This window comes from Procambarus clarkii, chromosome 5 (genome assembly GCF_040958095.1).
Source record: "Procambarus clarkii isolate CNS0578487 chromosome 5, FALCON_Pclarkii_2.0, whole genome shotgun sequence".
Classification (NCBI taxonomy): Eukaryota; Metazoa; Arthropoda; class Malacostraca; order Decapoda; family Cambaridae; genus Procambarus; species Procambarus clarkii.
In genome coordinates this window covers 4,558,035-4,583,012 of record NC_091154.1, presented here as the reverse complement: position 1 = coordinate 4,583,012, position 24,978 = coordinate 4,558,035, and the positions used below count along the sequence as shown (strand labels likewise).

The following is a 24,978-nucleotide window of genomic DNA, read 5'->3' as shown; positions in this document are numbered from 1 at the left end:
ATACATGGGTGAACTCCTAAACCGGCTGCTATTATACACGGGTGAGCTACTAAAACTGCTGCCATTATACATGGGTGAACTCCTAAAACTGCTGCCATTATACATGGGTGAACTCCTAAACCGGCTGCTATTATACACGGGTGAGCTACTAAAACTGCTGCCATTATACATGGGTGAACTCCTAAACCGGCTGCTATTATACACGGGTGAGCTACTAAAACTGCTGCCATTATACATGGGTGAACTCCTAAACCGGCTGCTATTATACACGGGTGAGCTACTAAAACTGCTGCCATTATACATGGGTGAACTCCTAAACCGGCTGCTATTATACACGGGTGAGCTACTAAAACTGCTGCCATTATACATGGGTGAACTCCTAAACCGGCTGCTATTATACACGGGTGAACTACTAAAACTGCTGCCAATAGAGAACTGGCAACATGTATCACAATGTCTCCACATTCTTTGTTTTTTGTCAACATATCCCAAAGCAAATTCAATATTTTATTATAATTCAAAGGAAAGCAAAATTATTTTAAAACACATTTAAAATAATACTAAACACAAGGATACTTATCAATAAAGATATTAAATTCAATTCACTCTTTAGTCCAACTTGTTGTAAATACCTAAAGTTGCCAACTATAGGACAAATGGGGGAAATCTTGGCCAAGCCGCTGGCTTCCTGTCCTCGTCGAGGCCACTAGAGAGATAGTGGGCCTCGGGTAAATTCAGGTAAATCATTGAAGTCATCAAATCATTGAAGGGATAATCATAGAAACGTCGGCATACACACAAATCTTTTAATTCCCAGCAGTCTGCTTTACTATGTTTTGCTAAACAACTGATTAAAACACATTAATCATACTGCAAAACAAAGGTAAACAGCAAGCTTCCAATAATGAGAATACAACATAAATCATGAACAACCAGTCCGCACATCAGGCACTCACTGCTCATTTATGAATACTTCAAATGCTGCGCAGTGTCTGATATTCTGGTTTATCTAAATTAATTAAATTAACCAATTGAATAGGCCTAAACATATTTCATAAGCATTGGATAAAAGGTACTGATAAAACACTTTACATACATAAAGCTGCCAAAAACATATTTTATACGCCCTGGCTAAAGCAACATTTTAGTCAACAGTGGAGGTAAATTTTCATGCATGACTAGTGAAGCGTGATCTTCCATACACACTTGTCTACACCCAAATAGGCCTTCATTATAGTGTACCAAAATATTACCACCAGAATTCAGCATTCATTGAACCTTCCTCAACTCAACTTCCTCAGTTTTGTCTTTGACTGCCCACGGCACGATGGTATTAAATATAGGAACACTTTAGGAACATATGAACACATAAAATTTGAAACAATAGATATAAATTGGATAAGTCTAGATTTAGGAATGACCCGGGTAAATATTGGGATGAAATAGGGGTGTTGAATTCTGGAACAGTTACCGGGTAACATAATAGACGCAGGATCCCTTGATTGTTTCCAGTGTAACTTAGACAAATATATGAATGAGTTTGGGTGAATTTAAATAGGAGTTGCCCTGCATAGGCCAACAGGCCTTCTGCAGTTTCCATTATTCTTATTGTTGTCCTTGCATACCACGAGCCTTACCCAAGTGATGCGTTGTTCGTGATAACACTCGCACAACACAAACACTTGCAGGCTTGCTACTCTCTCTCTCTACATACACATATTCAGTAGGACTGGCTTTCCTTTTCAATCAGACTTCTCCATTTTTTACCTGCAACTTTATCTACTCGTACCCCTTTCTTTCACTCTCGCTTGTCTACCATATTCTTACATCTTCCCCTTACTGAAGCAACTCGGCCTCTATCCTCGCTGGAAATGCTTCAAAGGAGCGGGTGGTGAGCGCTTGCTGCTGTACCAGCAAAATCTGCCACATGAAATTCTGAGCAAACTTTCAAACTCTCCTAAATTCTCTAACTTTCAGGTCATAAAGATAAACAGAAGATAATTTCACCCTATACAATACTCCTAATAAATGATTTCAATTTGGTAAACATAATTACCATTGTAAGGATTTGTCCCACAAAACTCAAGTTTAACACATCAATTGCTTCCATTGCAAGACATTATACAATATCAATAGTTTTACTATCCATTTCCAATAACATCCTTAGTGAATACACTTAGCAACTGAGCAGCTGTTGCAGCTAACATCATGCAGTTCAAGAGAATAGACAGCATGCCATATACACGGTATTGGATTGCACAGATGCAAATTTACATAACAAAACACCCTATATATATCCAGTTTCAAAGTGTAGGTGAGAATTTTGGGGTTACGTATGACGAGAGTGGGTTAAGAAGGGTATTCTGTGCTTGTAATGCAATTGGGTATAGTACACTGTCAGTAGGAGGTGGACTGTGACACCCTTGTGTTACATGACCATGTGGGTATAGTACACTGTCAGTAGGAGGTGGACTGTGGCACCCTTGTGTTACATGACCACGTGGGTATAGTACACTGTCAGTAGGTGGTGGACTGTGGCACCCTTGTGTTACATGACCACGTGGGTATAGTACACTGTCAGTAGGAGGTGGACTGTGGCACCCTTGTGTTACATGACCACGTGGGTATAGTACACTGTCAGTAGGAGGTGGACTGTGGCACCCTTGTGTTACATGACCACGTGGGTATAGTACACTGTCAGTAGGTGGTGGACTGTGGCACCCTTGTGTTACATGACCACGTGGGTATAGTACACTGTCAGTAGGAGGTGGACTGTGGCACCCTTGTGTTACATAACCACGTGGGTATAGTACACTGTCAGTAGGAGGTGGACTGTGACACCCTTGTGTTACACGACCACGTGGGGGGGGGGGGGGCACAACTTCTGGCACGGGGCAGTTACCCAATATTACCAGTGTTACAAGAATTATTGTACTGGTATTACAGGTAACTTACATTGACTGTAAGGATGTGGGTATTTTCTGAAATAAGTTATGTGCCTATGGCTGCTATTGTGTAAGTTCCAAAAATAGGTAATCAGTTTGTATATTACTCGGTATATTTTTGTTAGCGGAACTTCTCCACTCCTGATACCCACTGGTACACCAACTCATCCTCTCAAGTAGTCACATCACAAAAATTATGTACTAACTTGTCTCAATCTAACCAAACTGAGGACCCACGAATATAAAACGTAACAGGCTGTCAATTTAGTGAGCTGCTATGCTTTATTTACACTGTATTTTGACGTTGGTGATTTTTACGTCAAAATATAATGTATTATTCTAGAGGGCAGGTTGCGTACACACCTGTTACGAACCCGACATCCTCATTGGAGCAGGGAGTAGTGACTTCAGCGCCATCTGTGAGTCTGCTCTCTAACTCCCATGCTATCGGACACAATACAAACAACACGATCTAGTGGTAGTAACCTGATAGCAGGAAATGGCTCCAGATTCCTGCTTTGAATAACAAGTGAGGTCGTAGTGGGTGACCTCTGGTGAAGTGGCGAATCAAGGCCAACACCACCTAGGTTATGCTACAGAGCACAATGTCAATGCCCGAGTTAGTGTTGTTTCCTGGTTTCTCCGGTACCCTATAACTGATGATGTGTCTGTATCCACAGAGGTGATGTGGGGCAGCAGTGGTACTGAGGAAGGCAGTCTACCTTGGGCAGCCTAAACTCTCCCAACTTAGTCCTGCTTGACTACTAAGTGAGCCGCCGACGACCAGGAACAGTGTGGTTTCTGTTAATGGAGTAGCAGTGGAAGAATTCGGCGTATCCCGGGACTGGCTAAAGGGAGAGACGACCGACAGTGAGGTGCCTGTTGAGGAGCAGTGCTAGTCCGTCGCTAGTCTCTCCTGCCAGGGGGTGCGATACCCCAGTATTTGTCTGTGTAGAGGCCCCAATCAGCGCGTGGCTGAGGTTCTCTGCCAGCACTTGGCTGGAGAGTGGTTGTTGGCAGAGAGGCACCTCGTGATACTGCTGGTAGGCTGGCCCACGGCAAAGGTAGACTCGCCGCCAGTGTTTCCCAGTACTGTGGCCAGTAAGGTTGGGAACGGTACTGTGTGTTGGGAAAACACGAAGATTGACGAAGGCTGCATTGTGTTAGCATTGTGGAGTGCTCAGTGTCCTATGTGAGAGCGACACCTGTACTGTATATACATCTAAGTGTAGTAATATTTCATTTTTATGTTTCTATTTAAGGTGATGGGAATATATTGATAAAGGAATCAGTGGTGTGTTCATTCCCCCCCTTTTATATATTGCATTACCTAGTCAACTCCTTGAAAGCCACTACCAACTTGGGGTCGGATACTATCACTTAGGTTCCTCCATCAAGAACCCGGTTACAACCCACAGTGGCCGTAACAACACCACAGCATAAATACCTGTATATTTTACCTCCAAACCTAAGTCACTCACATTATATAAGGCATTAATGATTTATACTATTGGTAACACATTTTTAAAGTAAGACTACATTGCATATGCTGAAATAATAAATATACAGTTGAGATAATTTGAGCAAACTTTCATCCAATCATAAACAAGCAAATGCTCGGGAAAATCTTAAACAACAGATTCTGGAAAATTGTCAACTTGGAGATGTTCAGCATCAGAGTCAACACCACCCTGACGCATCACAGTCAACACCACCTTGACGCATCACAGTCAACACCACCTTGACGCATCAGTCAACACCACTTTGACGCATCACAGTCAACACCACCCTGACGCATCAGAGTCAACACCACCCTGACGCATCAGAGTCAACACCACCCTGACGCATCACAGTCAACACCACCCTGACGCATCACAGTCAACACCACCCTGACGCAGCTAATGAGTTTTAAGACAAAGTTTGCATCATAAATTATATTTATTACAAAATATAATTCCCTAAATGAAATGCACAAACCTTTCAACTGCACCTTCCACACTGTGCATCGTTCAGTCATTAGTGCATAAAGGTTGAAATTGTATATTTAAGACCTTAAAAGCAATCTTAAAAAAATATAATCTTGAGAGGAACAAATATACCAACCCATCTGTTGACTTGTAATTAAACACACACACACACACACTATCTTGCTACAGTTTGATGTTTGTTAGTGAGCTCAAAGCATGTATATATATATTTGTGTGTTTATGTATGCATGTTATACATAAATAGCCAGACTTGCCAAACAAAACACAATACACACTGTATATATACACATATTGAATATATATTAATTTAAAAATTAAAAACAGTGTTGTGTTTAAATTGATCACCATAACATATTTCACATTTCAATAACATTTGTATATTCAAAACCTCATTTCTCGTGTCACTCTTCTCCAAGAGAATAATAGGCAAGTAAGTGGTTTTTGAAACCTTTTTAACTATCATTTTTACTCCAGTGTTATATAGCACATGCTGCAGTGATGGTGTCAACATGCCAGGTGCTGCGGGGGACACTGGTGTCAACATGCCAGGTGCTGCGGGGGACACTGGTGTCAACATGCCAGGTGCTGCGGGGGACACTGGTGTCAACATGCCAGGTGCTGCAGGGGGCACTGGTGTCAACATACCAGGTGCTGCGGGGGACACTGGTGTCAACATGCCAGGTGCTGCAGGGGGCACTGGTGTCAACATGCCAGGTGCTGCAGGGGGCACTGGTGTCGACATACCAGGTGCTGCAGGGGACACTGGTGTCAACATGCCAGGTGCTGCGGGGGACACTGGTGTCGACATGCCAGGTGCTGCGGGGGGCACTGGTGTCAACATGCCAGGTGCTGCGGGGGACACTGGTGTCGACATGCCAGGTGCTGCGGGGGGCACTGGTGTCAACATGCCAGGTGCTGCGGGGGACACTGGTGTCAACACACCAGGTGCTGCGGGGGACACTGGTGTCAACACACCAGGTGCTGCGAGGGACACTGGTGTCAACATGCCAGGTGCTGCGAGGGACACTGGTGTCAACATGCCAGGTGCTGCGAGGGACACTGGTGTCAACATGCCAGGTGCTGCGGGGGACACTGGTGTCAACACACCAGGTGCTGCGAGGGACACTGGTGTCAACATGCCAGGTGCTGCGGGGGGCACTGGTGTCAACATGCCAGGTGCTGCGGGGGACATTGGTGTCAACACACCAGGTGCTGCGAGGGACACTGGTGTCAACATGCCAGGTGCTGCGGGGGACACTGGTGTCAACATGCCAGGTGCTGCGGGGAACACTGGTGTCAACACACCAGGTGCTGCGAGGGACACTGGTGTCAACATGCCAGGTGCTGCGGGGGACACTGGTGTCAACACACCAGGTGCTGCGAGGGACACTGGTGTCAACATGCCAGGTGCTGCGGGGGGCACTGGTGTCAACATGCCAGGTGCTGCGGGGGACATTGGTGTCAACACACCAGGTGCTGCGAGGGACACTGGTGTCAACATGCCAGGTGCTGCGGGGGACACTGGTGTCAACATGCCAGGTGCTGCGGGGAACACTGGTGTCAACACACCAGGTGCTGCGAGGGACACTGGTGTCAACATGCCAGGTGCTGCGGGGGACACTGGTGTCAACACACCAGGTGCTGCGAGGGACACTGGTGTCAACATGCCAGGTGCTGCGGGGGACACTGGTGTCAACATGCCAGGTGTTGCGGGGGACACTGGTGTCAACATGCCAGGTGCTGCGGGGGACACTGGTGTCAACATGCCAGGTGCTGCGAGGGACACTGGTGTCAACATGCCAGGTGCTGCGAGGGACACTGGTGTCAACATGCCAGGTGCTGCGGGGGACACTGGTGTCAACACACCAGGTGCTGCGAGGGACACTGGTGTCAACATGCCAGGTGCTGCGGGGGACACTGGTGTCAACATGCCAGGTGCTGCGAGGGACACTGGTGTCAACATGCCAGGTGCTGCGAGGGACACTGGTGTCAACATGCCAGGTGCTGCGGGGGACACTGGTGTCAACATGCCAGGTGCTGCGGGGGACACTGGTGTCAACATGCCAGGTGCTGCGAGGGACACTGGTGTCAACATGCCAGGTGCTGCGAGGGACACTGGTGTCTACACACCAGGTGCTGCGGGGGACACTGGTGTCGACATACCAGGTACTGTGGGAGGGAAGGGACACTGGTGTCAACATACCAGGTACTGTGGGAGGGAAGGGACACTGGTGTAGACATACCAGGTACTGTGGGAGGGAAGGGACACTGGTGTCAACATACCAGGTACTGTGGGAGGGAAGGGACACTGGTGTCGACATACCAGGTACTGTGGGAGGGAAGGGGCACTGGTGTCGACATACCAGGTACTGTGGGAGGGAAGGGACACTGGTGTCAACATACCAGGTACTGTGGGAGGGAAGGGACACTGGTGTCAACATACCAGGTACTGTGGGAGGGAAGGGACACTGGTGTCGACACACCAGGTACTGTGGGAGGGAAGGGACACTGGTGTCAACATACCAGGTACTGTGGGAGGGAAGGGACACTGGTGTCGACACACCAGGTACTGTGGGAGGGAAGGGACACTGGTGTCAACATACCAGGTACTGTGGGAGGGAAGGGGCACTGGTATGAACATACACACTGCACACAACTGTGTAATATGAGATGAAACTAGGTAACGGATATTACGAACAAGCGTAATCGCTGTTAAAAAAGCACCGAAGTCATTTCCGTAAGTCCTACTCCGGACAATACTTTAAAACATGGATGTTTTGCCCCATGGAGATGTGACATGAAGATAATGAGGGCTATTTTGCTATCCTATTTCATAGGCATTATGTAATCTACAGGTCCCAGGGTTATATAGTCTATATTCTTTATGTACCTGCAGGTACACATAACTTTTACAACTGTATATATATTGTACCTTTAAACTGGTTACAATATACAGTCCTGTATACTTTTACACTGTCACACTAAGTGCCGTAACTTTGTATATATAATTAAGTATAGCAGATTTTACAAAACTGTTTTGGGTGAATTCACAGAATTCAGAGATGTTTTCAATTTTAGTTAAGTCATATTTTAAGCAAAAGAAAAAACAAGAATAATTTACATATTAACTGCACATGATTGTGGCCAATATTTAAGGAAAGCAATGACCGGAACAATAAGCAGAGGCTATAATGCCTGTGGAGGTGGCCTAAGGAACAATTTTATGAGCATCATTTGGCCTATAGGTGTTCTAGATTATCTAATCCTGAGGAGATACACCTACAAAGTCTCCGTGAAAACCTATGCATTGGAAGAGATTTTCGGAGCTGCCCTGGAAATCTGGACTGAAGACGCACACCCACACAAGGCTAAACGTCAACACGCTAGGTGAGTGGGAAGTTGTTAGAGCGAAGTTTGTCGCGGCGGTCAATGTGACTCCAGAAGGCGAGACAGGCAATCATGATGGGAAGACCCATGAGGCTGAAGATCAACTCTCCCGTTACCTGCAATGCAAGAGCACCGAAAATGATCATCGTCGTGTGAAGAATTCGGGACATCTGTTCATCTCTCTTTGTACGAGACTTTTCCTTAGCGTGGTGTTAGATTAGATGAACAAGCATAAGGATACAAATGTCTTAATTTAGAAGTGTCATGACATTACAAGACGAATGATAATTGTTTATCCTATAAACTGGCAAATGATATAATGACTGGATGAGTGATATTTTTTAACACTATTTTATTTTATTATAATTTTTGGTAAGGTAATTATCGAGAGAAATTGCCAAGCCATTACGACAATATACCACCAGTGCACAAAGGTACTGGTGGCACTGGTGTCAACACTGAGGAATGTGAGGAGAGGACGAGCAAGAGAGCAAAGAATGCATACCCGTCCCCATCATCATAATCAACACTACTGTGGTTCCCTTTCATATCAAAATCCTCACCACGGCCATAACAACGATCACAGACTGACCTGAGGGTGCCAGAGCATGCCGAGAGGGCCACCAATGGTGAAGAGGGCCCACCACAGAGCCTGGACAGGCAAGGCAACAGCAGTGGTTGCTAGTGTGAAGATCATGGAGTGGGAAGCGGCCAGAACCCTGCCCACGAGCACTAGGAACGCAACGTGCAGGACTGCCATCAGCCAGCCATATAGTGCAGTAGAGCCACACTCTCCGCCCCAGTGGAAGTGGCAGTGTAGGCCTCCAGAAGTGAGCTTTACGAACTCTTGAGGTGAACCAGCCTGGGGAATACAGCAATGTGATGAACTATGTTAGGTTAATTTAGGTTTAATGAATGAACCAGCCTGGGGAATATAGCGATGTGATAAACTACGTTAGGTTAATTTAGGTTTAATGAATGAACCAGCCTGGGGAATACAGCGATGTGATAAAGTACGTTAGGTTAATTTAGGTTTAATGAATGAACCAGCCTAGGGAATTAAGCAACCAGATTAACTAGGTTAGGGTAAATTAGGTTTAATTAAGAATATATTATATAACAGAAGGCCTACTGGCCTATACCAATACACATCTATTATGTTACTCAGTAATTTGTTCCATATATAGTATTTACAACCCTATTTCCAAACTAGTATCTACCCAGGTCTTTACTGAATCTAAACCTAACCAATATGTATCACCTATTTGGTGCTCTATTCTCTATTCATTTACAGTATTTAACTTCATTTTGTTATAGTCCGCCATTCATCAGTGCACTACAGTCCTTTTGCCCTTACTCTTCACATTTATAGTACAGTATTAAACTCCCCTTTGTTATAGTCTGCCATTCATCAGTGCACTACAGTTATGTTTGCTCTTACTCTTCACATTTATAGAGAATGTCAATTTATGCTTTCCTATTCTCTCTTATGAATGTTTCGGCAACTCGGCAAAAAGTAGGAAAACAGTGCTGACGTTTAACCCCGAACTGTACATGTATTTAAAAGTATACCCTATCAAGGTGCACCTCACTTAAAAATAGTTAGTAAATCAAACAGGAATAATCACATATGGTGATAGGTGCTCAGGAGGAAATCACAGATAGGGACTGGAAGAACGTCAGGGGTTAAAGGCACATGATATTCAAACATTATTACAAGCAGAAATGAAGATTCTGCAGGGAAGTGGTGAGTGGAATTAAAGCTCCTAGGTTCTGAAACGACCTCTTAGTAATGAGCACTGGCTTTAATAGGTTAAATGAGTTGGTCTAGGTTTGTGTGTATAGTTATGAATAAACTACTTCAAACTGGACACTTTCAAATCTTTAAAAAACGGACAAGTGGGATGTGACATCCGTGTGATACCCGCCCGCGCATACAAATACCTTGCCAAGAGCGGTGAAGAAGTCGGTCCAGAAAAGCATCATTATGGTGGCGAGTGAAGCCAGGGTGAACCACACGAGGTGGATCCCCCACTTAGCATTGCTGGAATTCTGAAGGGGAAGAGTTACTATCACGCCTCCGCTGCGACTGGTTATGAGAGCCTCGGCGTCACTCCCCGGGGCCGCCATCCCTCCCGACACCGTACTCACCAGGCTCAGGCCACCTGTCCCAGGCTGTCAACACAAACAATATGGATCATTCTTTGTCCAAAAAGTAACTAGAAAAGTATGTTATTTGATCAAAATACAATAAAAATTACCTTCAGTTGCATATAATAGTTTAATAAATGCAATAGTATGTCATTTATTTTCACAGCATAACTGTGAACTTTTAAAACGTGTAAATATTTATGACTCGAGACGTATGTACACAGCTGCCGACACGTTAGGGATTGTGTGTAGCTCCATCAACACAGTCTCACCAACCCTCTTCTTTACCACTTTTCAAAGCCACTTACTTCTTACTTACATTTATCCAATTTATGACTTCGTGTCTTAAATTTTACATCGAGATTGAGGCCTCAAATAAGTCAGAAATAACTTTAATGGGACTATGAAAGCTAGAAATTAGCACCATGGAGAAGTATACTGTAGTGGAAGCTGCCATAAAGTAGAAGACAAGGTACTGTAGTGGAAGCTGCCGTGGAGTGGAAGACAAGGTACTGTAGTGGAAGCTGCCATAAAGTGGAAGACAAGGTACTGTAGTGGAAGCTGCCGTGGAGTGGAAGACAAGGTACTGTAGTGGAAGCTGCCATAAAGTGGAAGACAAGGTACTGTAGTGGAAGCTGCCATAAAGTGGAAGACAAGGTACTGTAGTGGAAGCTGCCATAAAGTGGAAGACAAGGTACTGTAGTGAAAGCTGCCATAAAGTGGAAGACAAGGTACTGTAGTGGAAGCTGCCGTGGAGTGGAAGACAAGGTACTGTAGTGGAAGCTGCCATAAAGTGGAAGACAAGGTACTGTAGTGGAAGCTGCCATAAAGTGGAAGACAAGGTACTGTAGTGAAAGCTGCCATAAAGTGGAAGACAAGGTACTGTAGTGGAAGCTGCCATAAAATGGAAGACAAGGTACTGTAGTGGAAGCTGCCATAAAGTGGAAGACAAGGTACTGTAGTGGAAGCTGCCGTGGAGTGGAAGACAAGGTACTGTAGAGGAAGCTGCCATAAAGTGGAAGACAAGGTACTGTAGTGGAAGCTGCCATAAAGTGGAAGACAAGGTACTGTAGTGGAAGCTGCCATAAAGTGGAAGACAAGATACTGTAGTGAAAGTGTAACAGTTGTTGAGGTGACTTGAGTAGAGACTTGGGATTATACCTGACTTACGAGACATTCACAGGGAGGTGAGGTAAGGTCAAGCAAACCTCACCTCCAGTAGTTTCTAGAGTTGGAAGGTAGTCCCTTGTTATCAGATTCAAATCCGTCCATTCAACGGAAAATTGGGGATAGACGAGTATAAAAGCTCGTTACGAGAGAGGGAGGAGATAGTGTGTGCTGCGTGTCAGTCCAGACAAGAGTCTGGGGTGGACATTACAGGGGGAGGTTGTGTTGGGCATCACAGGGGGAGGGAGACTGACGGTCTGGTATCTGCAAGGAAAATTCTACACTGCTGTATCTTGAGTGAGTACTGGTCCCTTATGTTCCAATATGCTCCAAACTACTTGAGGTGAGGTTTGCTTGACCTTACCTCACCTCCCTGTGAATGTCTCGTCAGTCAGGTATAATCCCAAGTCTCTACTCAAATCACCTCAACAACTGTAGTGGAAGCTGCCATAAAGTGGAAGACAAGGTACTGTAGTGGAAGCTGCCATAAAGTGGAAGACAAGGTACTGTAGTGGAAGCTGCCATAAAGTGGAAGACAAGGTACTGTAGTGGAAGCTGCCATAAAGTGGAAGACAAGGTACTGTAGTGGAAGCTGTCACGATCACTCAGATTCACTCTCATAGTTTCCTTGCATTTTTATCATCAGAGAAAAAGTCATGTTCATCTATACTGACAAAATAAGATATGACTAAAAATAGTTAAAATGGCGGTGGCCAGAGATCCACTGGTTCGTGCCACCTTCTATATAATGGATTTGGAGTCATGCAAATTGAATATTTTCATACTGATATAGTTATATGGTTATTTGTCCAATCAAAATACAGAGGAAGATTGCTGTAGGGATGAGAGATAGAGAGGAGGGAAGGAGAGGGAGAGAGGAAGGAGGGAGGTAGAGAGGAAGGAGGGGGAGAGAGGAAGGAGAGGAAGAAAGGAAGGAGGGGGAGAGAGGAAGGAGAGGGAGAGAGGAAGGAGGGGGAGAGAGGAAGGAGGGAGGGAGGGAGAGAGAGGAAGGAGGGAGAGAGAGGAAGGAGGAAGAGAGAGGTAGAGGAGGGAGCAGGAGAGATCGACTGATTCGAGCCTAGTTTCAGGCCAGGCTCGCGGAGCAGAAGAACGCTCAGAACCCTCTCCAGGTATGCTCCAGATTGATTTTGGAATAGAGGTAGCACTAACACTAGGGGGACACACACAAATAGCTTAATAGCAGGAGCATACACAGAACAAGCGTGGAATCTTCATCTTGTGAACCACCAAATTAAGAGGGGGGGGGGGGGGGGAACAACTGAGACATGTTCACAATGTTCAGAATACTGAGGGCAATATGCAAGGCACACAGGGTCAGTCTTTTTAAAAGCAAATGAGGGATAACAGGACAAGAGGGCCTGAGTGCAAATTAAAAATATAAATGAGTTGGAGAGAAGTAAGAAAATACTTATATACAGTATGGGAGGTCAGCAAGTAAAATGCTGCCTTAAATGTTCCAAGAATGTATCAGAACTAGAATGTAAAAGTTGAAAAGCAACAGGTGCAACAGCAAACATGTGGGCCCCAAAGAGGAAAAATTAATTTCCCGTAGCCAGTGACAGGCAAGCACTGATACCTACGCTTTTACACTTTACAATTTGTATTTATTTTATTATCTTATTTATTTATATATACAAGAGCTCTTACATTCTTGTAAAGCCACTAGCACGCACAGCGTTTCAGACAGGTCCTTAATCCAAATTTTTTCCTCGGAATACGACCCATCAAATCGTTTAAGAACCAGGTACCTATTCACTGCTGGGTGAACAGAGCCTACAGATAAGGACTGGCACCCTGTCAATCCTCCCTGGCCAGGATACGAACCCAGGCCAAAGCGCTCACGAAGCGCCTGGCGAGTGCTTTACCACTATGCCACGGGGACTGCTTCCAGTCCATCTGTGCAACGAGATCACCTACAATGAGGTGGTGTTGGGTCCAACAGTTTTAGCTGGTTGCCATTACAAGGGATTCATATCAATGCCATCTTCTTTTTGTCTAACTATTTTTTACAAATATTTGCCCATTCAAATACATATTCATGTAGCTTTATTATATCTTTTTGATAGATTTGGCAATGCAATTCAAGCATTTTATCTGTAAAATTGAAGAAGTCAGAGAAGAAACCATCCCTGATGTAGTTTAATGAAAATATGATCATTGCCCATCACTCCAGCCGTGTCTGTGTACTCACCAGTAAATGGGGACCTGGACATTAAAAACAATATGGCACTGAACAACCAAACCATTCAAGTATTAGCTTCAAAGCTTAAATCACAACATAATAATTCCCAAACTTTAAGGAAAGCACACGCTTAATAATGTAATTCACACCGTAAATGTTCGGGCTGTATCTTGCCCCGCAAATACAGTACTGTATGCACATTGGAAGTAATGCAAGCTGCATAATAATGCAAAGCCTCTGGTCTCAACCATTGCAAATAAAGAGCAGGTTACTGCGTTATTAAGGAGTAGCAGTACAAGGGCTCAGAAAAGCATCGTTATTGCTTACATTTCTGTAGCGATCTTCTGCCACCTTCACATCCTAAAGAAAAACACCAGAAGAGCATATTGTGTTTTAGAATAAGTTCAGAGCAAACTTCCTCAAACAAATTATAAAACAGAATAAGATTCTCAAAGAAGTTAGAAAGAAAAACCTAGTTAAGAAAATCACTAAAGGTTCTGTGAAACTGTTATGGACACACAATAAACAGGAGACTACAGACACATTTACTGTACAGTATTATTATTCTATAATTCCTAGTACTGTATTAAGAGATGACACTTCCATGGTATCAAATTCTGATGACTGTGTCAGAGAGAGACTTTACAGTAACAGCAGTCAGCATGACTCCGAGTTGCTGCCCGTGGAGTCACCTTTGTCATATGTGTAAACCATCCATTGAAAACTGAGAAATTGCTGCTCGTGGAGTCACTATCATCCACACGTAAACCAGACGTTGCAAACAGAGAATCGTAAACACACATTTTTGTACACACTGTAGTTACAAGAACATTGATGTATTTATAAGAAAGATTTGAAGCCATATGATGGAATTAAACCCACTGAATATGATGAGCTAAAAGGCATGAAGAGTCCAGGGATGCAGATTGAATCTCACGATGATGATGACCTTGCGGTGATTTCGGGGTATAGCGTCCTCGTGGCCCGGTCCTCGACCAGGCCTCCTGGTTGCTGGACTGGTCAACCAGAGTGTTGGATACGGCTGCTCTCAGCCTGACGTATGAATCACAGTCATCATATGTCAGTTTTTTCCTCTCAAAGTATTCCTTGACATTTAATTAACCCACTCAAATGCAAGTGACATGTGTTTGTACCGTCGAGAGTCAAGCAAACGGTCAACAACCGAGCGCTATTTCCTCAAATAAAAGTGTTTAATTGCCAAATTGTTTGATTTTGGGACCATTCAAGTGCCAAGGTATCACTGAACTTTGGAGGGTCTAAAATAGGAATACCCTGAAGTACCTAAAGTACATATACCCTTGAGGACCTAAAGTACATATACCCTTGAGGACCTAAAGTACATATACCCTGAAGGACCTAAAGTACATATACCCTGAAGGACCTAAAGTACATATACCCTGAAGGACCTAAAGTACATATACCCTGAAGGACCTAAAGTACATATACCCTGAAGGACCTAAAGTACATATACCCTTGAGGACCTAAAGTACATATACCCTGAAGGACCTATATATATATATATCTTGAGTTGATTTCGGGGCTTTAGTGTCCCCGCGGCCCGGTCCTAGACCAGGCCTCCACCCCCAGGAAGCAGCCCGTGACAGCTGACTAACTCCCAGGTACCTATTTACTGCTAGGTAACAGGGGCATTCAGGGTGAAAGAAACTTTGCCCATTTGTTTCTGCCTCGTGCGGGAATCGAACCCGCGCCACAGAATTACGAGTCCTGCGCGCTACTACCTAAAGCACATATACCCTGAAGGACCTAAAGTACATATACCCTGAAGGACCTAAAGTACATATACCCTGAAGGACCTAAAGTACATATACCCTGAAGGACCTAAAGTACATATACCCTGAAGGACCTAAAGTACATATACCCTGAAGGACCTAAAGTACATATACCCTGGAGGACCTAAAGTACATATACCCTGGAGGACCTAAAGTACATATACCCTGAAGGACCTAAAGTACATATACCCTGGAGGACCTAAAGTACATATACCCTGAAGAACCTAAAGTACATATACCCTGAAGAACCTAAAGTACATATACCCTGAAGAACCTAAAGTACATATACCCTGGAGGAACTAGAATGGATATACACTTGGAGGGCCTCATATGGATATACACTTGGAGAACCTCATATGGATATACAATTGGAGGGCCTCATATGGATATACACTTGGAGGGCCTCATATGGATATACACTTGGAGGGCCTCATATGAATATACACTTGGAGGGCCTCATATGAATATACACTTGGAGGGCCTCATATGAATATAGCAGCCTGTAAGTTCCTTTTTTCTTTATTAATAAAAGAGGAACGTTCAGAAATATATGAGGAATATTAAAATGTCCATAAACATTTGTATGGTCAGCAAGACACGCATTTATCAAAACATTTGACTTTGCTCCTATACTGTAGCAATGTGTTTGTGAACATTTTGGCAACAAATTTATAGTGATAGCCCAAAAACTAGCTGAGAAAATGTAGAAAGAGCATAAACATCTTAGGCATTGTTGAGTGGGACCTTGAGATGCCCTGAGCATTTATGATCGGGTACTTTGCGATGAGTCGGAACATTAAAGTGTTGACTTACAAGACTATTAGCATCTAAGATTACCAGCACCTAAGACTATTAGCATCTAAAACTACTATCATCTAAGAATAACAGCATCCAAGTCTAATAGCATCTAAGACTACTAGCACCTAAGACTATTAGCATCTAAGACTACTAGCACCTAAGACTACTAGCACCTAAGACTATTAGCATCTAAGACTACCAGCACCTAAGACTACTAGCACCTAAGACTATTAGCATCTAAGACTACCAGCACCTAAGACTACTAGCACCTAAGACTATTAGCATCTAAGACTACTAGCACCTAAGACTACTAGCACCTAAGACTATTAGCATCTAAGACTACCAGCACCTAAGACTACTAGCACCTAAGACTATTAGCACCTAAGACTACTAGCATCTAAGAATAACAGCATCCAAGTCTAATAGCATCTAAGAATAATAGCATCAAAGACTAATATCATTTATGAATAATAGCAGAAGCAAGCCCCGGAAAGCTGTTGCACACCTTCTTCGTCAGCACCTCCTTCTCCAGCAGGAGCCATGACAGCGTGAAGAGAAACAGGGCAGCTGCGTAAACAATAGTCCAGAGAGCGTGGGCCTGAGAGCTCCACGAGCCCCCGTCGTCCTCTGGGCCAAGGCGGGTATGTCCATGACACAGGTATAGATTGTTCAGCTGGAAGTCCATGGCCAAGAACAACCCGCCGAGAACACCACACAGCGAGAACATTTTCGGTGAACTCAGCTCTGGGAATACAAAGTCAAGGGTTTTGTTTGTGCCAATTATGTACACCGAGACAATAATTTTCCTCCATTATCATGAGACTTTTCTCAATTATTGGCATTAGTTCATTATTATACTGTAATATAGTTCTATATAATATTACTTAAATATAGCTCTATACAACATTACTGAAACTTAGTTCTATATTATTATAGTTAATACTCATTATTCATATAAGTAATAGTCATTATTATTATAGGCAATAGTGGATATTATTATAGTTAATAGTCTTGATAATAGTGTGCTATATATAAAATGGACACCAAAATTTACATTTCACTATTTAATAGCATTTTTTGGCAAATGTAAGTTGCTTGCATTAGCTAATTACACTGCCGTATATAATTTATAAATATGATTTCATAAACACAATTACAGGCAATAAGTGGACGGACAGATAAGGAAGCATACATTAATCATTCATCATTATCACAATCATCACTCCCCCCCACCCACCCCAAAACAACTGCTGCATCGTCAAATTAAGGAACATCAATGGTAGATATTTAAATACCATTCTGTGTCTTATTAGAAATTAATAATAAACATGACAGCCAACAGTAGCTTTTGAGCCACAAAACGTGTCTTAATAATAATAATAATGTTTATTCTGGTAAAAGTACATACGTACAGAATGAGTTACAAATACACACAGCGTTTCGGGCAAGAAAACATTATAAACTCTTGTAAACATCACAGCAAACGTAAATACAGTCAAAGGGAAAACACAGCAGATGTCACCTCAATGAACCTATGTAAAGCAGAGCTCTTACCTGGACCTTTGTAGAAGAAGTAAATGATTATCATGTACATGACCAGGAGTCCCATGAGAGGCTCCTGCGCGTGGCATACAACCCGCTTCCTGTCCAGTGCATAGACAATCATTAGGACGGCCATCCCGTGAAACATTCCCGTCTTGAGGATGACCGAGGGCGATGTCGGCCCCAGTCGTGATATCTGGCAGAAGTAGCTGTAGTGGAGCTGCACGAAGAGCACAATGGGAAGCGCAGTGAAGATGGATATGAAGATGAGGGCGGAATATGCATCTCCAGCAACGTTGACTGACTGAAAACATGTATAACGATTTGGCATCATTGCTCTGGTTAACACTCCCTCGCCCCCCCCCCCCCACTCCCATACATCACTCTTCACTCCAACACCTAAACCATCCACTTCGTAACCCACCCGGCAGGGACCACTACATGAGGGACCACCTACTGGAGGAACCCCCTACAGGAAAGACTCAAACTGGAAGGACTCGTACAGGATGGACCCCTACAGGATGGACCCCTACAGGATGGACCCCTACAGGAGAGAGCCCCTACAGAAGAGAGCCCTACAAAAGAGAGCTCTACAGGAGAGAGCCCTACAGGATGGACCCCTACAGGAGAGAACCCCTACAGGATGGACCCCTACAGGAGAGAGCCCCTACAGAAGAGAGCCCCTACAGAAGAGAGCCCTACAAAAGAGAGCTCTACAGGAGAGAGCCCTACAGGAGAGAGCCCCTACAGGATGGACCCCTACAGGAGAGAACCCCTACAGGATGGACCCCTACAGGAGAGAGCCCCTACTGAAGAGAGCCCCTACAGAAGAGAGCCCTACAAAAGAGAGCTCTACAGGAGAGAGCCCTACAGGAGAGAGCCCCTACAGGAGAGAACCCCTACAGGATGGACCCCTACAGGAGAGAGCCCCTACAGAAGAGAGCCCCTACAGAAGAGAGCCCTACAAAAGAGAGCTCTACAGGAGAGAGCCCTACAGGAGAGAGCCCCTACAGGATGGACCCCTACAGGAGAGAACCCCTACAGGATGGACCCCTACAGGAGAGAGCCCCTACAGAAGAGAGCCCCTACAGAAGAGAGCCCTACAAAAGAGAGCTCTACAGGAGAGAGCCCTACAGGAGAGAGCCCCTACAGGATGGACCCCTACAGGAGAGAACCCCTACAGGATGGACCCCTACAGGAGAGAGCCCCTACAGAAGAGAGCCCCTACAGAAGAGAGCCCTACAAAAGAGAGCTCTACAGGAGAGAGCCCTACAGGAGAGAGCCCCTACAGGAGAGAACCCCTACAGGATGGACCCCTACAGGAGAGAGCCCCTACAGAAGAGAGCCCCTACAGAAGAGAGCCCTACAAAAGAGAGCTCTACAGGAGAGAGCCCTACAGGAGAGAGCCCCTACAGGAGAGAACCCCTACAGGATGGACCCCTACAGGAGAGAGCCCCTACAAGAGAGAGCCTCTACGGGAGAGAGCCCCTACGGGAGAGAGCCCTACAGGAGAGAGCCCCTACAGGCAGAACACCTACAAGAAAGACTCAACTGGAAGAACTCATACATGACGGACCCTTACAGGATGGACCCCTACATGAAGGAGCCCATCCTCCTGATATCAATGCAGTTATAGTAACTATTTGATTGAAAGTACCAATGTATTGGGTGTAGGATTGCTAGGAGAGGTTAGGTTCTATATTTATGTTGCAGTTAAATAAGTGTCCCATTGGCCAAATTCAATAACACAAAACATCAACTTTGTGGAGTTCCATCACTGCATGTTGTACTTTTGACCAAATAGTTTCTGTAAATACAGTACTATCATATCAGGAGGATAGACTGTAAGAAATGAGTTCCTGAGGACAACATTGTTGCAGAGATAAAGACGGAGATAAAGACAGAGATAAAATTGGAGATAAGACTGATAAGATGAAGTACTGTACAGAGAACGTGGGTGAGAAAAATGGAGGAGGAGGAGGAAGAGAACTGGGGACAAGGAGAGAACACCAACTGAGCCCTCTGGTGTTACACAACCACATCACAATACTCTCACATACCAATGAGAGAATCTTTGTATCTCTGGAGCAGTACGGGGATTGACCCAGCATCCTGGGTAACCCCAGATGAGTGCCTTAACCCCATGGACCATGATATGCTAAACATTATATAACCTGGGAGAATAAAATCGATGGAGCTTTGGCCTCATGAGTGGGTACATGGTTCAAGACTCCCACAGCCCAGGTGAATGGAACCTGGGAGAACTCCATTACCTACACCAGGGTGTATGTGGGCTATGTGTAAAATTAGCACTGGCTACCGGCACGGTGCCTCCCGACTCCGGGCAGAGTGCAGTTATATAATCTTCAGCATATCGTGGTCCATGAGTTAAGGCGCACATCTGGGATTACCCAAAATGCTGGTTCGATCTCTAGTGTTAGTTTAGAGTACACACCTCTCAGTGTATATATCCCTGGAGGAGGGATATGGGTTGGTTTACAAGGAAAAGGACGGAGGGGTAAGAGGGGGAAAAATGGAACTGCATGTGTGTGTGTGTGTGTAATTACCTAAGTGTAGTTACAGGATGAGAGCTACGCTCGTGGTGTCCCGTCTTCCCAGCACTCTTTGTCATGTGACGCCTTGAAACTACTGACGGATTTTGCCTCCACCACCTTCTCACTTAGTCTACCACTGCTTAGTCTTCCAACAGTCTACCACTCTGTTTGCCAAAGTGGACTTACTCATATTTTTCAGCAGCTTTGTTTCCTTAGCTTGAACATATGACCTCTTGTTCTTCAAGTTCCAGGTCTCAAGATTTCTTTTTTATCAATTTTGTTGATTCCCGTTATTATTTTGAATGTAGTGATCATATTGTCTCTTTTTCTTAAATCTTCTAGTTTTGGCATATTTAAGTGTCTCAAACCTCTCCTTGTAGCTTTTGTCTTTCAGGTCGGGAAGCCATTTTGTTGCATGTCTTTGCATCTTTTCCAGTTTGTTGATGTGTTTCTTAAGATATGGGCACCATACAACTGCTGCATATTCCAACTTTGGTTTCACAAAAGTCATGAACAGTTCCTTTAGTATTTTCAAATCTGTCAAAATACTCAATGTCAAAAAGAGTAAAATGTCAATGTCAAAATCTATGTCAAAAATAGTACTGTATTATGTACTGTATTTATAAGCGATTCTGAAACTGGAAAGCATTGTATAGGCTTTTTGCACAATCTCTCTTTTTTTTTTTATCTGAATTTTTTTGAGGGCTTTTCACATAATTTGCAGGTTATGTGCCGCCTATTTTCTCCTATTCCACATTCCATAATGTGGCCTTTATTCCCATCCAATTCCATTTACCAAATGTTGCTCGAAACACTTATTTTGTCCAGGTCATTATGGACATGGGAAACATTTAAGTTTCTTATCTTCCCTAGTACAGTATCTAAACATTATCAGCAAACATAGTCATATGTTTGCTGATAATGTTTATCAACATATTCATATGTTTGCTGATAATGTTTATCAACATATTCATATGTTTGCTGTATTTCTTCTGGTAGAGCATTTATGTACACAATGAACATCACTGGTGCAAGAACTGAACCCTGTGGGACTCTACTAGTAACACTTCTTCATTTTGATACATTGCCTCTGATTACTGCCCTCAATTTTCTGTTAGGAAGTTCTTTTATTCATGTCAGAAGTCTTTCTGTCACGTCTTCAGTATCTTCCAGTTTCCAGAACAACCTCTTATGTGGGACTGTCGAAAGCCTTTTTAGGTCCAGGTATACGCAGTCAACCCAACCATCTCTCTCCTGTAAAATCTTTGTGGCTCTATCATAGAAACTAAGTTGATTTGCTACACAGAATCTTCCTGGTCAAAAACCCATATTGTGTTTGTCAATGATACAAGTATATAATTAAGAGGGTCTTCTCTGCTGACATTTTTGTAAATGGGAACTGTGTTGGCCCTTTTTCCATGTGTCTGCTAAGATTCCAGTACATAAAGATGCCTGAAAAATAGAAAAGAAGGTGATGCCGAGTTGGTCTCGACCTCCGGACTGTGAAGTTGGGGAAGACGTTCATGCACCTAGCCTACTACAGTGCCTACACTATAGTAGGCTTGGTGTTGTAAAATCCAACACATACATAAACATCTTTATTCATAATGAGTAGCAAACATGTGATACTCGTACATGGCTTGTGCATGCATTTAGCAGGATAAAAGTCATATCATACACAAGATGATTAGCCAACAGAAATATTAGGAATAAATAAATCAAAATTGGACGGTATGGGATAAAGGCCTTCTGCAGTTTCCTTTCTTGTTATGATGAGAGTGAATGTGTGAATATAGCTTATATATTCAAGCTTAGTGAATATATAAAAGATAAGTGAATAACGTACAAGGTGAGAAAATGACCTAATACATATACTCTTGTATTGCAAGTAAGCATATATTTAATGTCTTCTCCAGAAGTTCAATAATGTTACTATACCATATACAAAGGTAAATAAAACAAAAGTGTACCTCAAGATAGACCGGCAAGAGGATGACGAGGGCCGCTGTGATCACCACAAGGGCTGTGCACTGTAGAGGAAGGTGCCACACAGGAGGCACCTCTTGTAGGAGGGACGGAGGGTTGTGGACCACGCCAAGCTCCTCTGTGATGCACTCCAGATCATCTGCACGAATGAGTGTCTGAAGATCATCAGCTCCTTCACCTTCTGCCATGTTTTCTGCAGTAACAAACATTATTACGAATCAATGACACTGAAGGTGAAGTAAAGATGCAATACATGTAATATAAGATGTAAGTGTAATATGAAGCCAAATGTATTGGGTCTTTCCTTCATCTTCATTCACACACTACACAAGTGTAGCAAGTTTCATCAATGACATTGTTTCAGTGCCAGAGAAATTATTCAATGTCTAAACAACCTACTCAAGTAAATAATTTAATAAAAGTAATTTGAAGAAACTAATATTATATCATGTTTGCAACAAAAATGGCTAAAGATGGAAATAAGTAACGGGAAAGTTATTCTTATTACTGTAGGAAATGTAATAAACATTTAAAATATTGTAATGTCTATTTTCACAAGCAGAATGAACTACACACACGCCTTCACAAGACAAGAGCAGCAAGCAAGCCAACACACAACATGATCCCAGTGTTAGGTGAGGCAACACTGGTTTATGATCCCCGAGGACTTTTGGAAAGAGATTTGCCTTCAGCAGCACCTGACCTTATACTGAATTACAAATGGTGAAACTCTCTTAAAAATTGGTGATGCAAGCATGGCCAACACCCAGCACTGAGATGGCTGATAACTAATTTGTGTTATCAGGGAGAGGAAACCTGTATACCGAGGTCCCCCCCCAAGGTTGAACCACTGACCCTCCCTAGGATGCAACCCACACAACAGTTACCTAACTTACAGGTACTTATTTACTGTTAGGTGAACAGAGGCCATTAGGTAAAAGGATACATGGCCAACCATTTGTATCTCACTTTGGAATTGAACCCAGGATCCCTGAATGTGAGTTGAGAACAAGGCACCAAGATGGCTGACATCCTTGAGTTCACTGCAATCTCAGCCAATGACATATTTTGGTTATCTTAGTAAGTATATTTAAGTAAGCATTTACAGATAATATTGTGATGACATAGATAAACTTTGCTTTTAATTCATACAAAAATTTAAAAAAAACTTAATAAAAGTATGGTTTATTCCACTTAAAACATTAATGACTTTCTTTACTGGCTGAGGACTGGCAATTTTATCCCATACTTCATTAGACACAATTTTTTATTTGATTAAAAAGCTTTACAAAGGTTTACAAGGGTTTACAAAGGGATGCCAGCAGCAACAGAACATTAGACTCAAACTAGGCTGCTTGTTTAAGCAAGTTCATTTTTCATGTTGCACTTTTCATGTAAAAACGTAAGTCTTAACCGAGCTCATTGGCAATACCGATGACAGACACCGACTGCTCTGCATCTCGTTACGCTCGGCTGCAGTTGTCAAACACTACCAAAAAACATCAGAAAATAACCACATCACAAGACAAACAAATTCAACAAAAGTGTGACTAATTTAAGCGCCATAAGGTGTGGACAAGTCACGCCAATGTTAACCAAAGAGTAAAACCCTTCATCTATCACTGACACAAACCTGTTTGGTGTCACGTTCCCAACACTCTAAATGCACTTAACAAAACAATATTTAACAACAACCATATAACATGAGACGTGTTACAATCAGAGCCAAAATCACCACCAAGGCAGAGCATTAACGCCATGACAATAACCAGTGACTCATCAGCTGTCACACGCTGAATTAACCCATTTACTCCCGCCATTCTCCTGCCAGCCCACACTACAAATAGTCGCTAAGCCATATTAACCTCCAGAAGCAGGGCCAGAGGTCAAAATGAGGTCACAGGGGGTCAGAATTGCCGAAATATTGGGGGTCAGCGGCGCGAGTCGACCATGTTGTTCCTCTCAGCTGATCACTCCTTGTTTACAATCGATGGGGCTCCTTCCGAGTTCCTGCCCTTGGCGCCGACTTCGTCTTCCAATATTCAATCATCTGGCTCAATCATAGCATGAAAAACACAAATCATTAATCAAAATAAAACATAGTAACAATGAGAGTTGGTATATAGCCTCATATAGTCCACAAATGTAACAATTATATAGGACTTAGCTTTACCAAAATGAAAAATCAAAACAAAATTAAATCTAAAAATCTATCAAAAATATTCAAATATTCCTTTGTCGAGGAATATGAAGATACTCTTGTTAAGGATTATATATGGCGAGGCCTGGGGTTATATATGGGGGTGGCGAGGCCTGGGGTTATATATGGGGGTGGCGAGGCCTGGGGTTATATATGGGGGTGGCGAGGCCTGGGGTTATATATGGGGGTGGCGAGGCCTGGGGTTATATATGGGGGTGGCGAGGCCTGGGGTTATATATGGGGGT

At 43.5% G+C, this 24,978-nt stretch overlaps 2 protein-coding genes across 3 annotated transcripts; one reads left to right on the top strand and one right to left on the bottom strand.

Annotated features, from left to right (window-relative positions):
* Positions 1–792: 792 nt before the first annotated feature.
* LOC123764848 (uncharacterized) lies at positions 793–24,556 on the bottom strand. Of its 2 annotated transcripts, XM_045753045.2 has the most exons (8): positions 24,399–24,556; positions 22,518–22,726; positions 18,005–18,296; positions 16,956–17,194; positions 14,169–14,201; positions 10,265–10,495; positions 8,913–9,182; positions 793–8,436 (listed from the first exon to the last, which is right to left on the bottom strand). In XM_045753045.2, the coding sequence occupies exons 2-8, from the start codon at positions 22,719–22,721 to the stop codon at positions 8,317–8,319; spliced, it is 1,389 nt and encodes a 462-aa protein (XP_045609001.1). In that variant the 5' UTR covers positions 22,722–22,726; positions 24,399–24,556; the 3' UTR covers positions 793–8,316. The 2 variants fall into 2 exon arrangements, with proteins under 2 accessions (XP_045609001.1, XP_045609015.1); XM_045753059.2 differs by lacking the exon at positions 14,169–14,201.
* LOC123766833 (collagen alpha-1(I) chain-like) lies at positions 5,443–8,015 on the top strand. The gene is made up of 2 exons (XM_045756233.2): positions 5,443–7,099; positions 7,987–8,015. Exons 1-2 carry the CDS (start codon positions 5,443–5,445, stop codon positions 8,013–8,015), a joined length of 1,686 nt encoding a protein of 561 aa, XP_045612189.2.
* Positions 24,557–24,978: the final 422 nt, after the last annotated feature.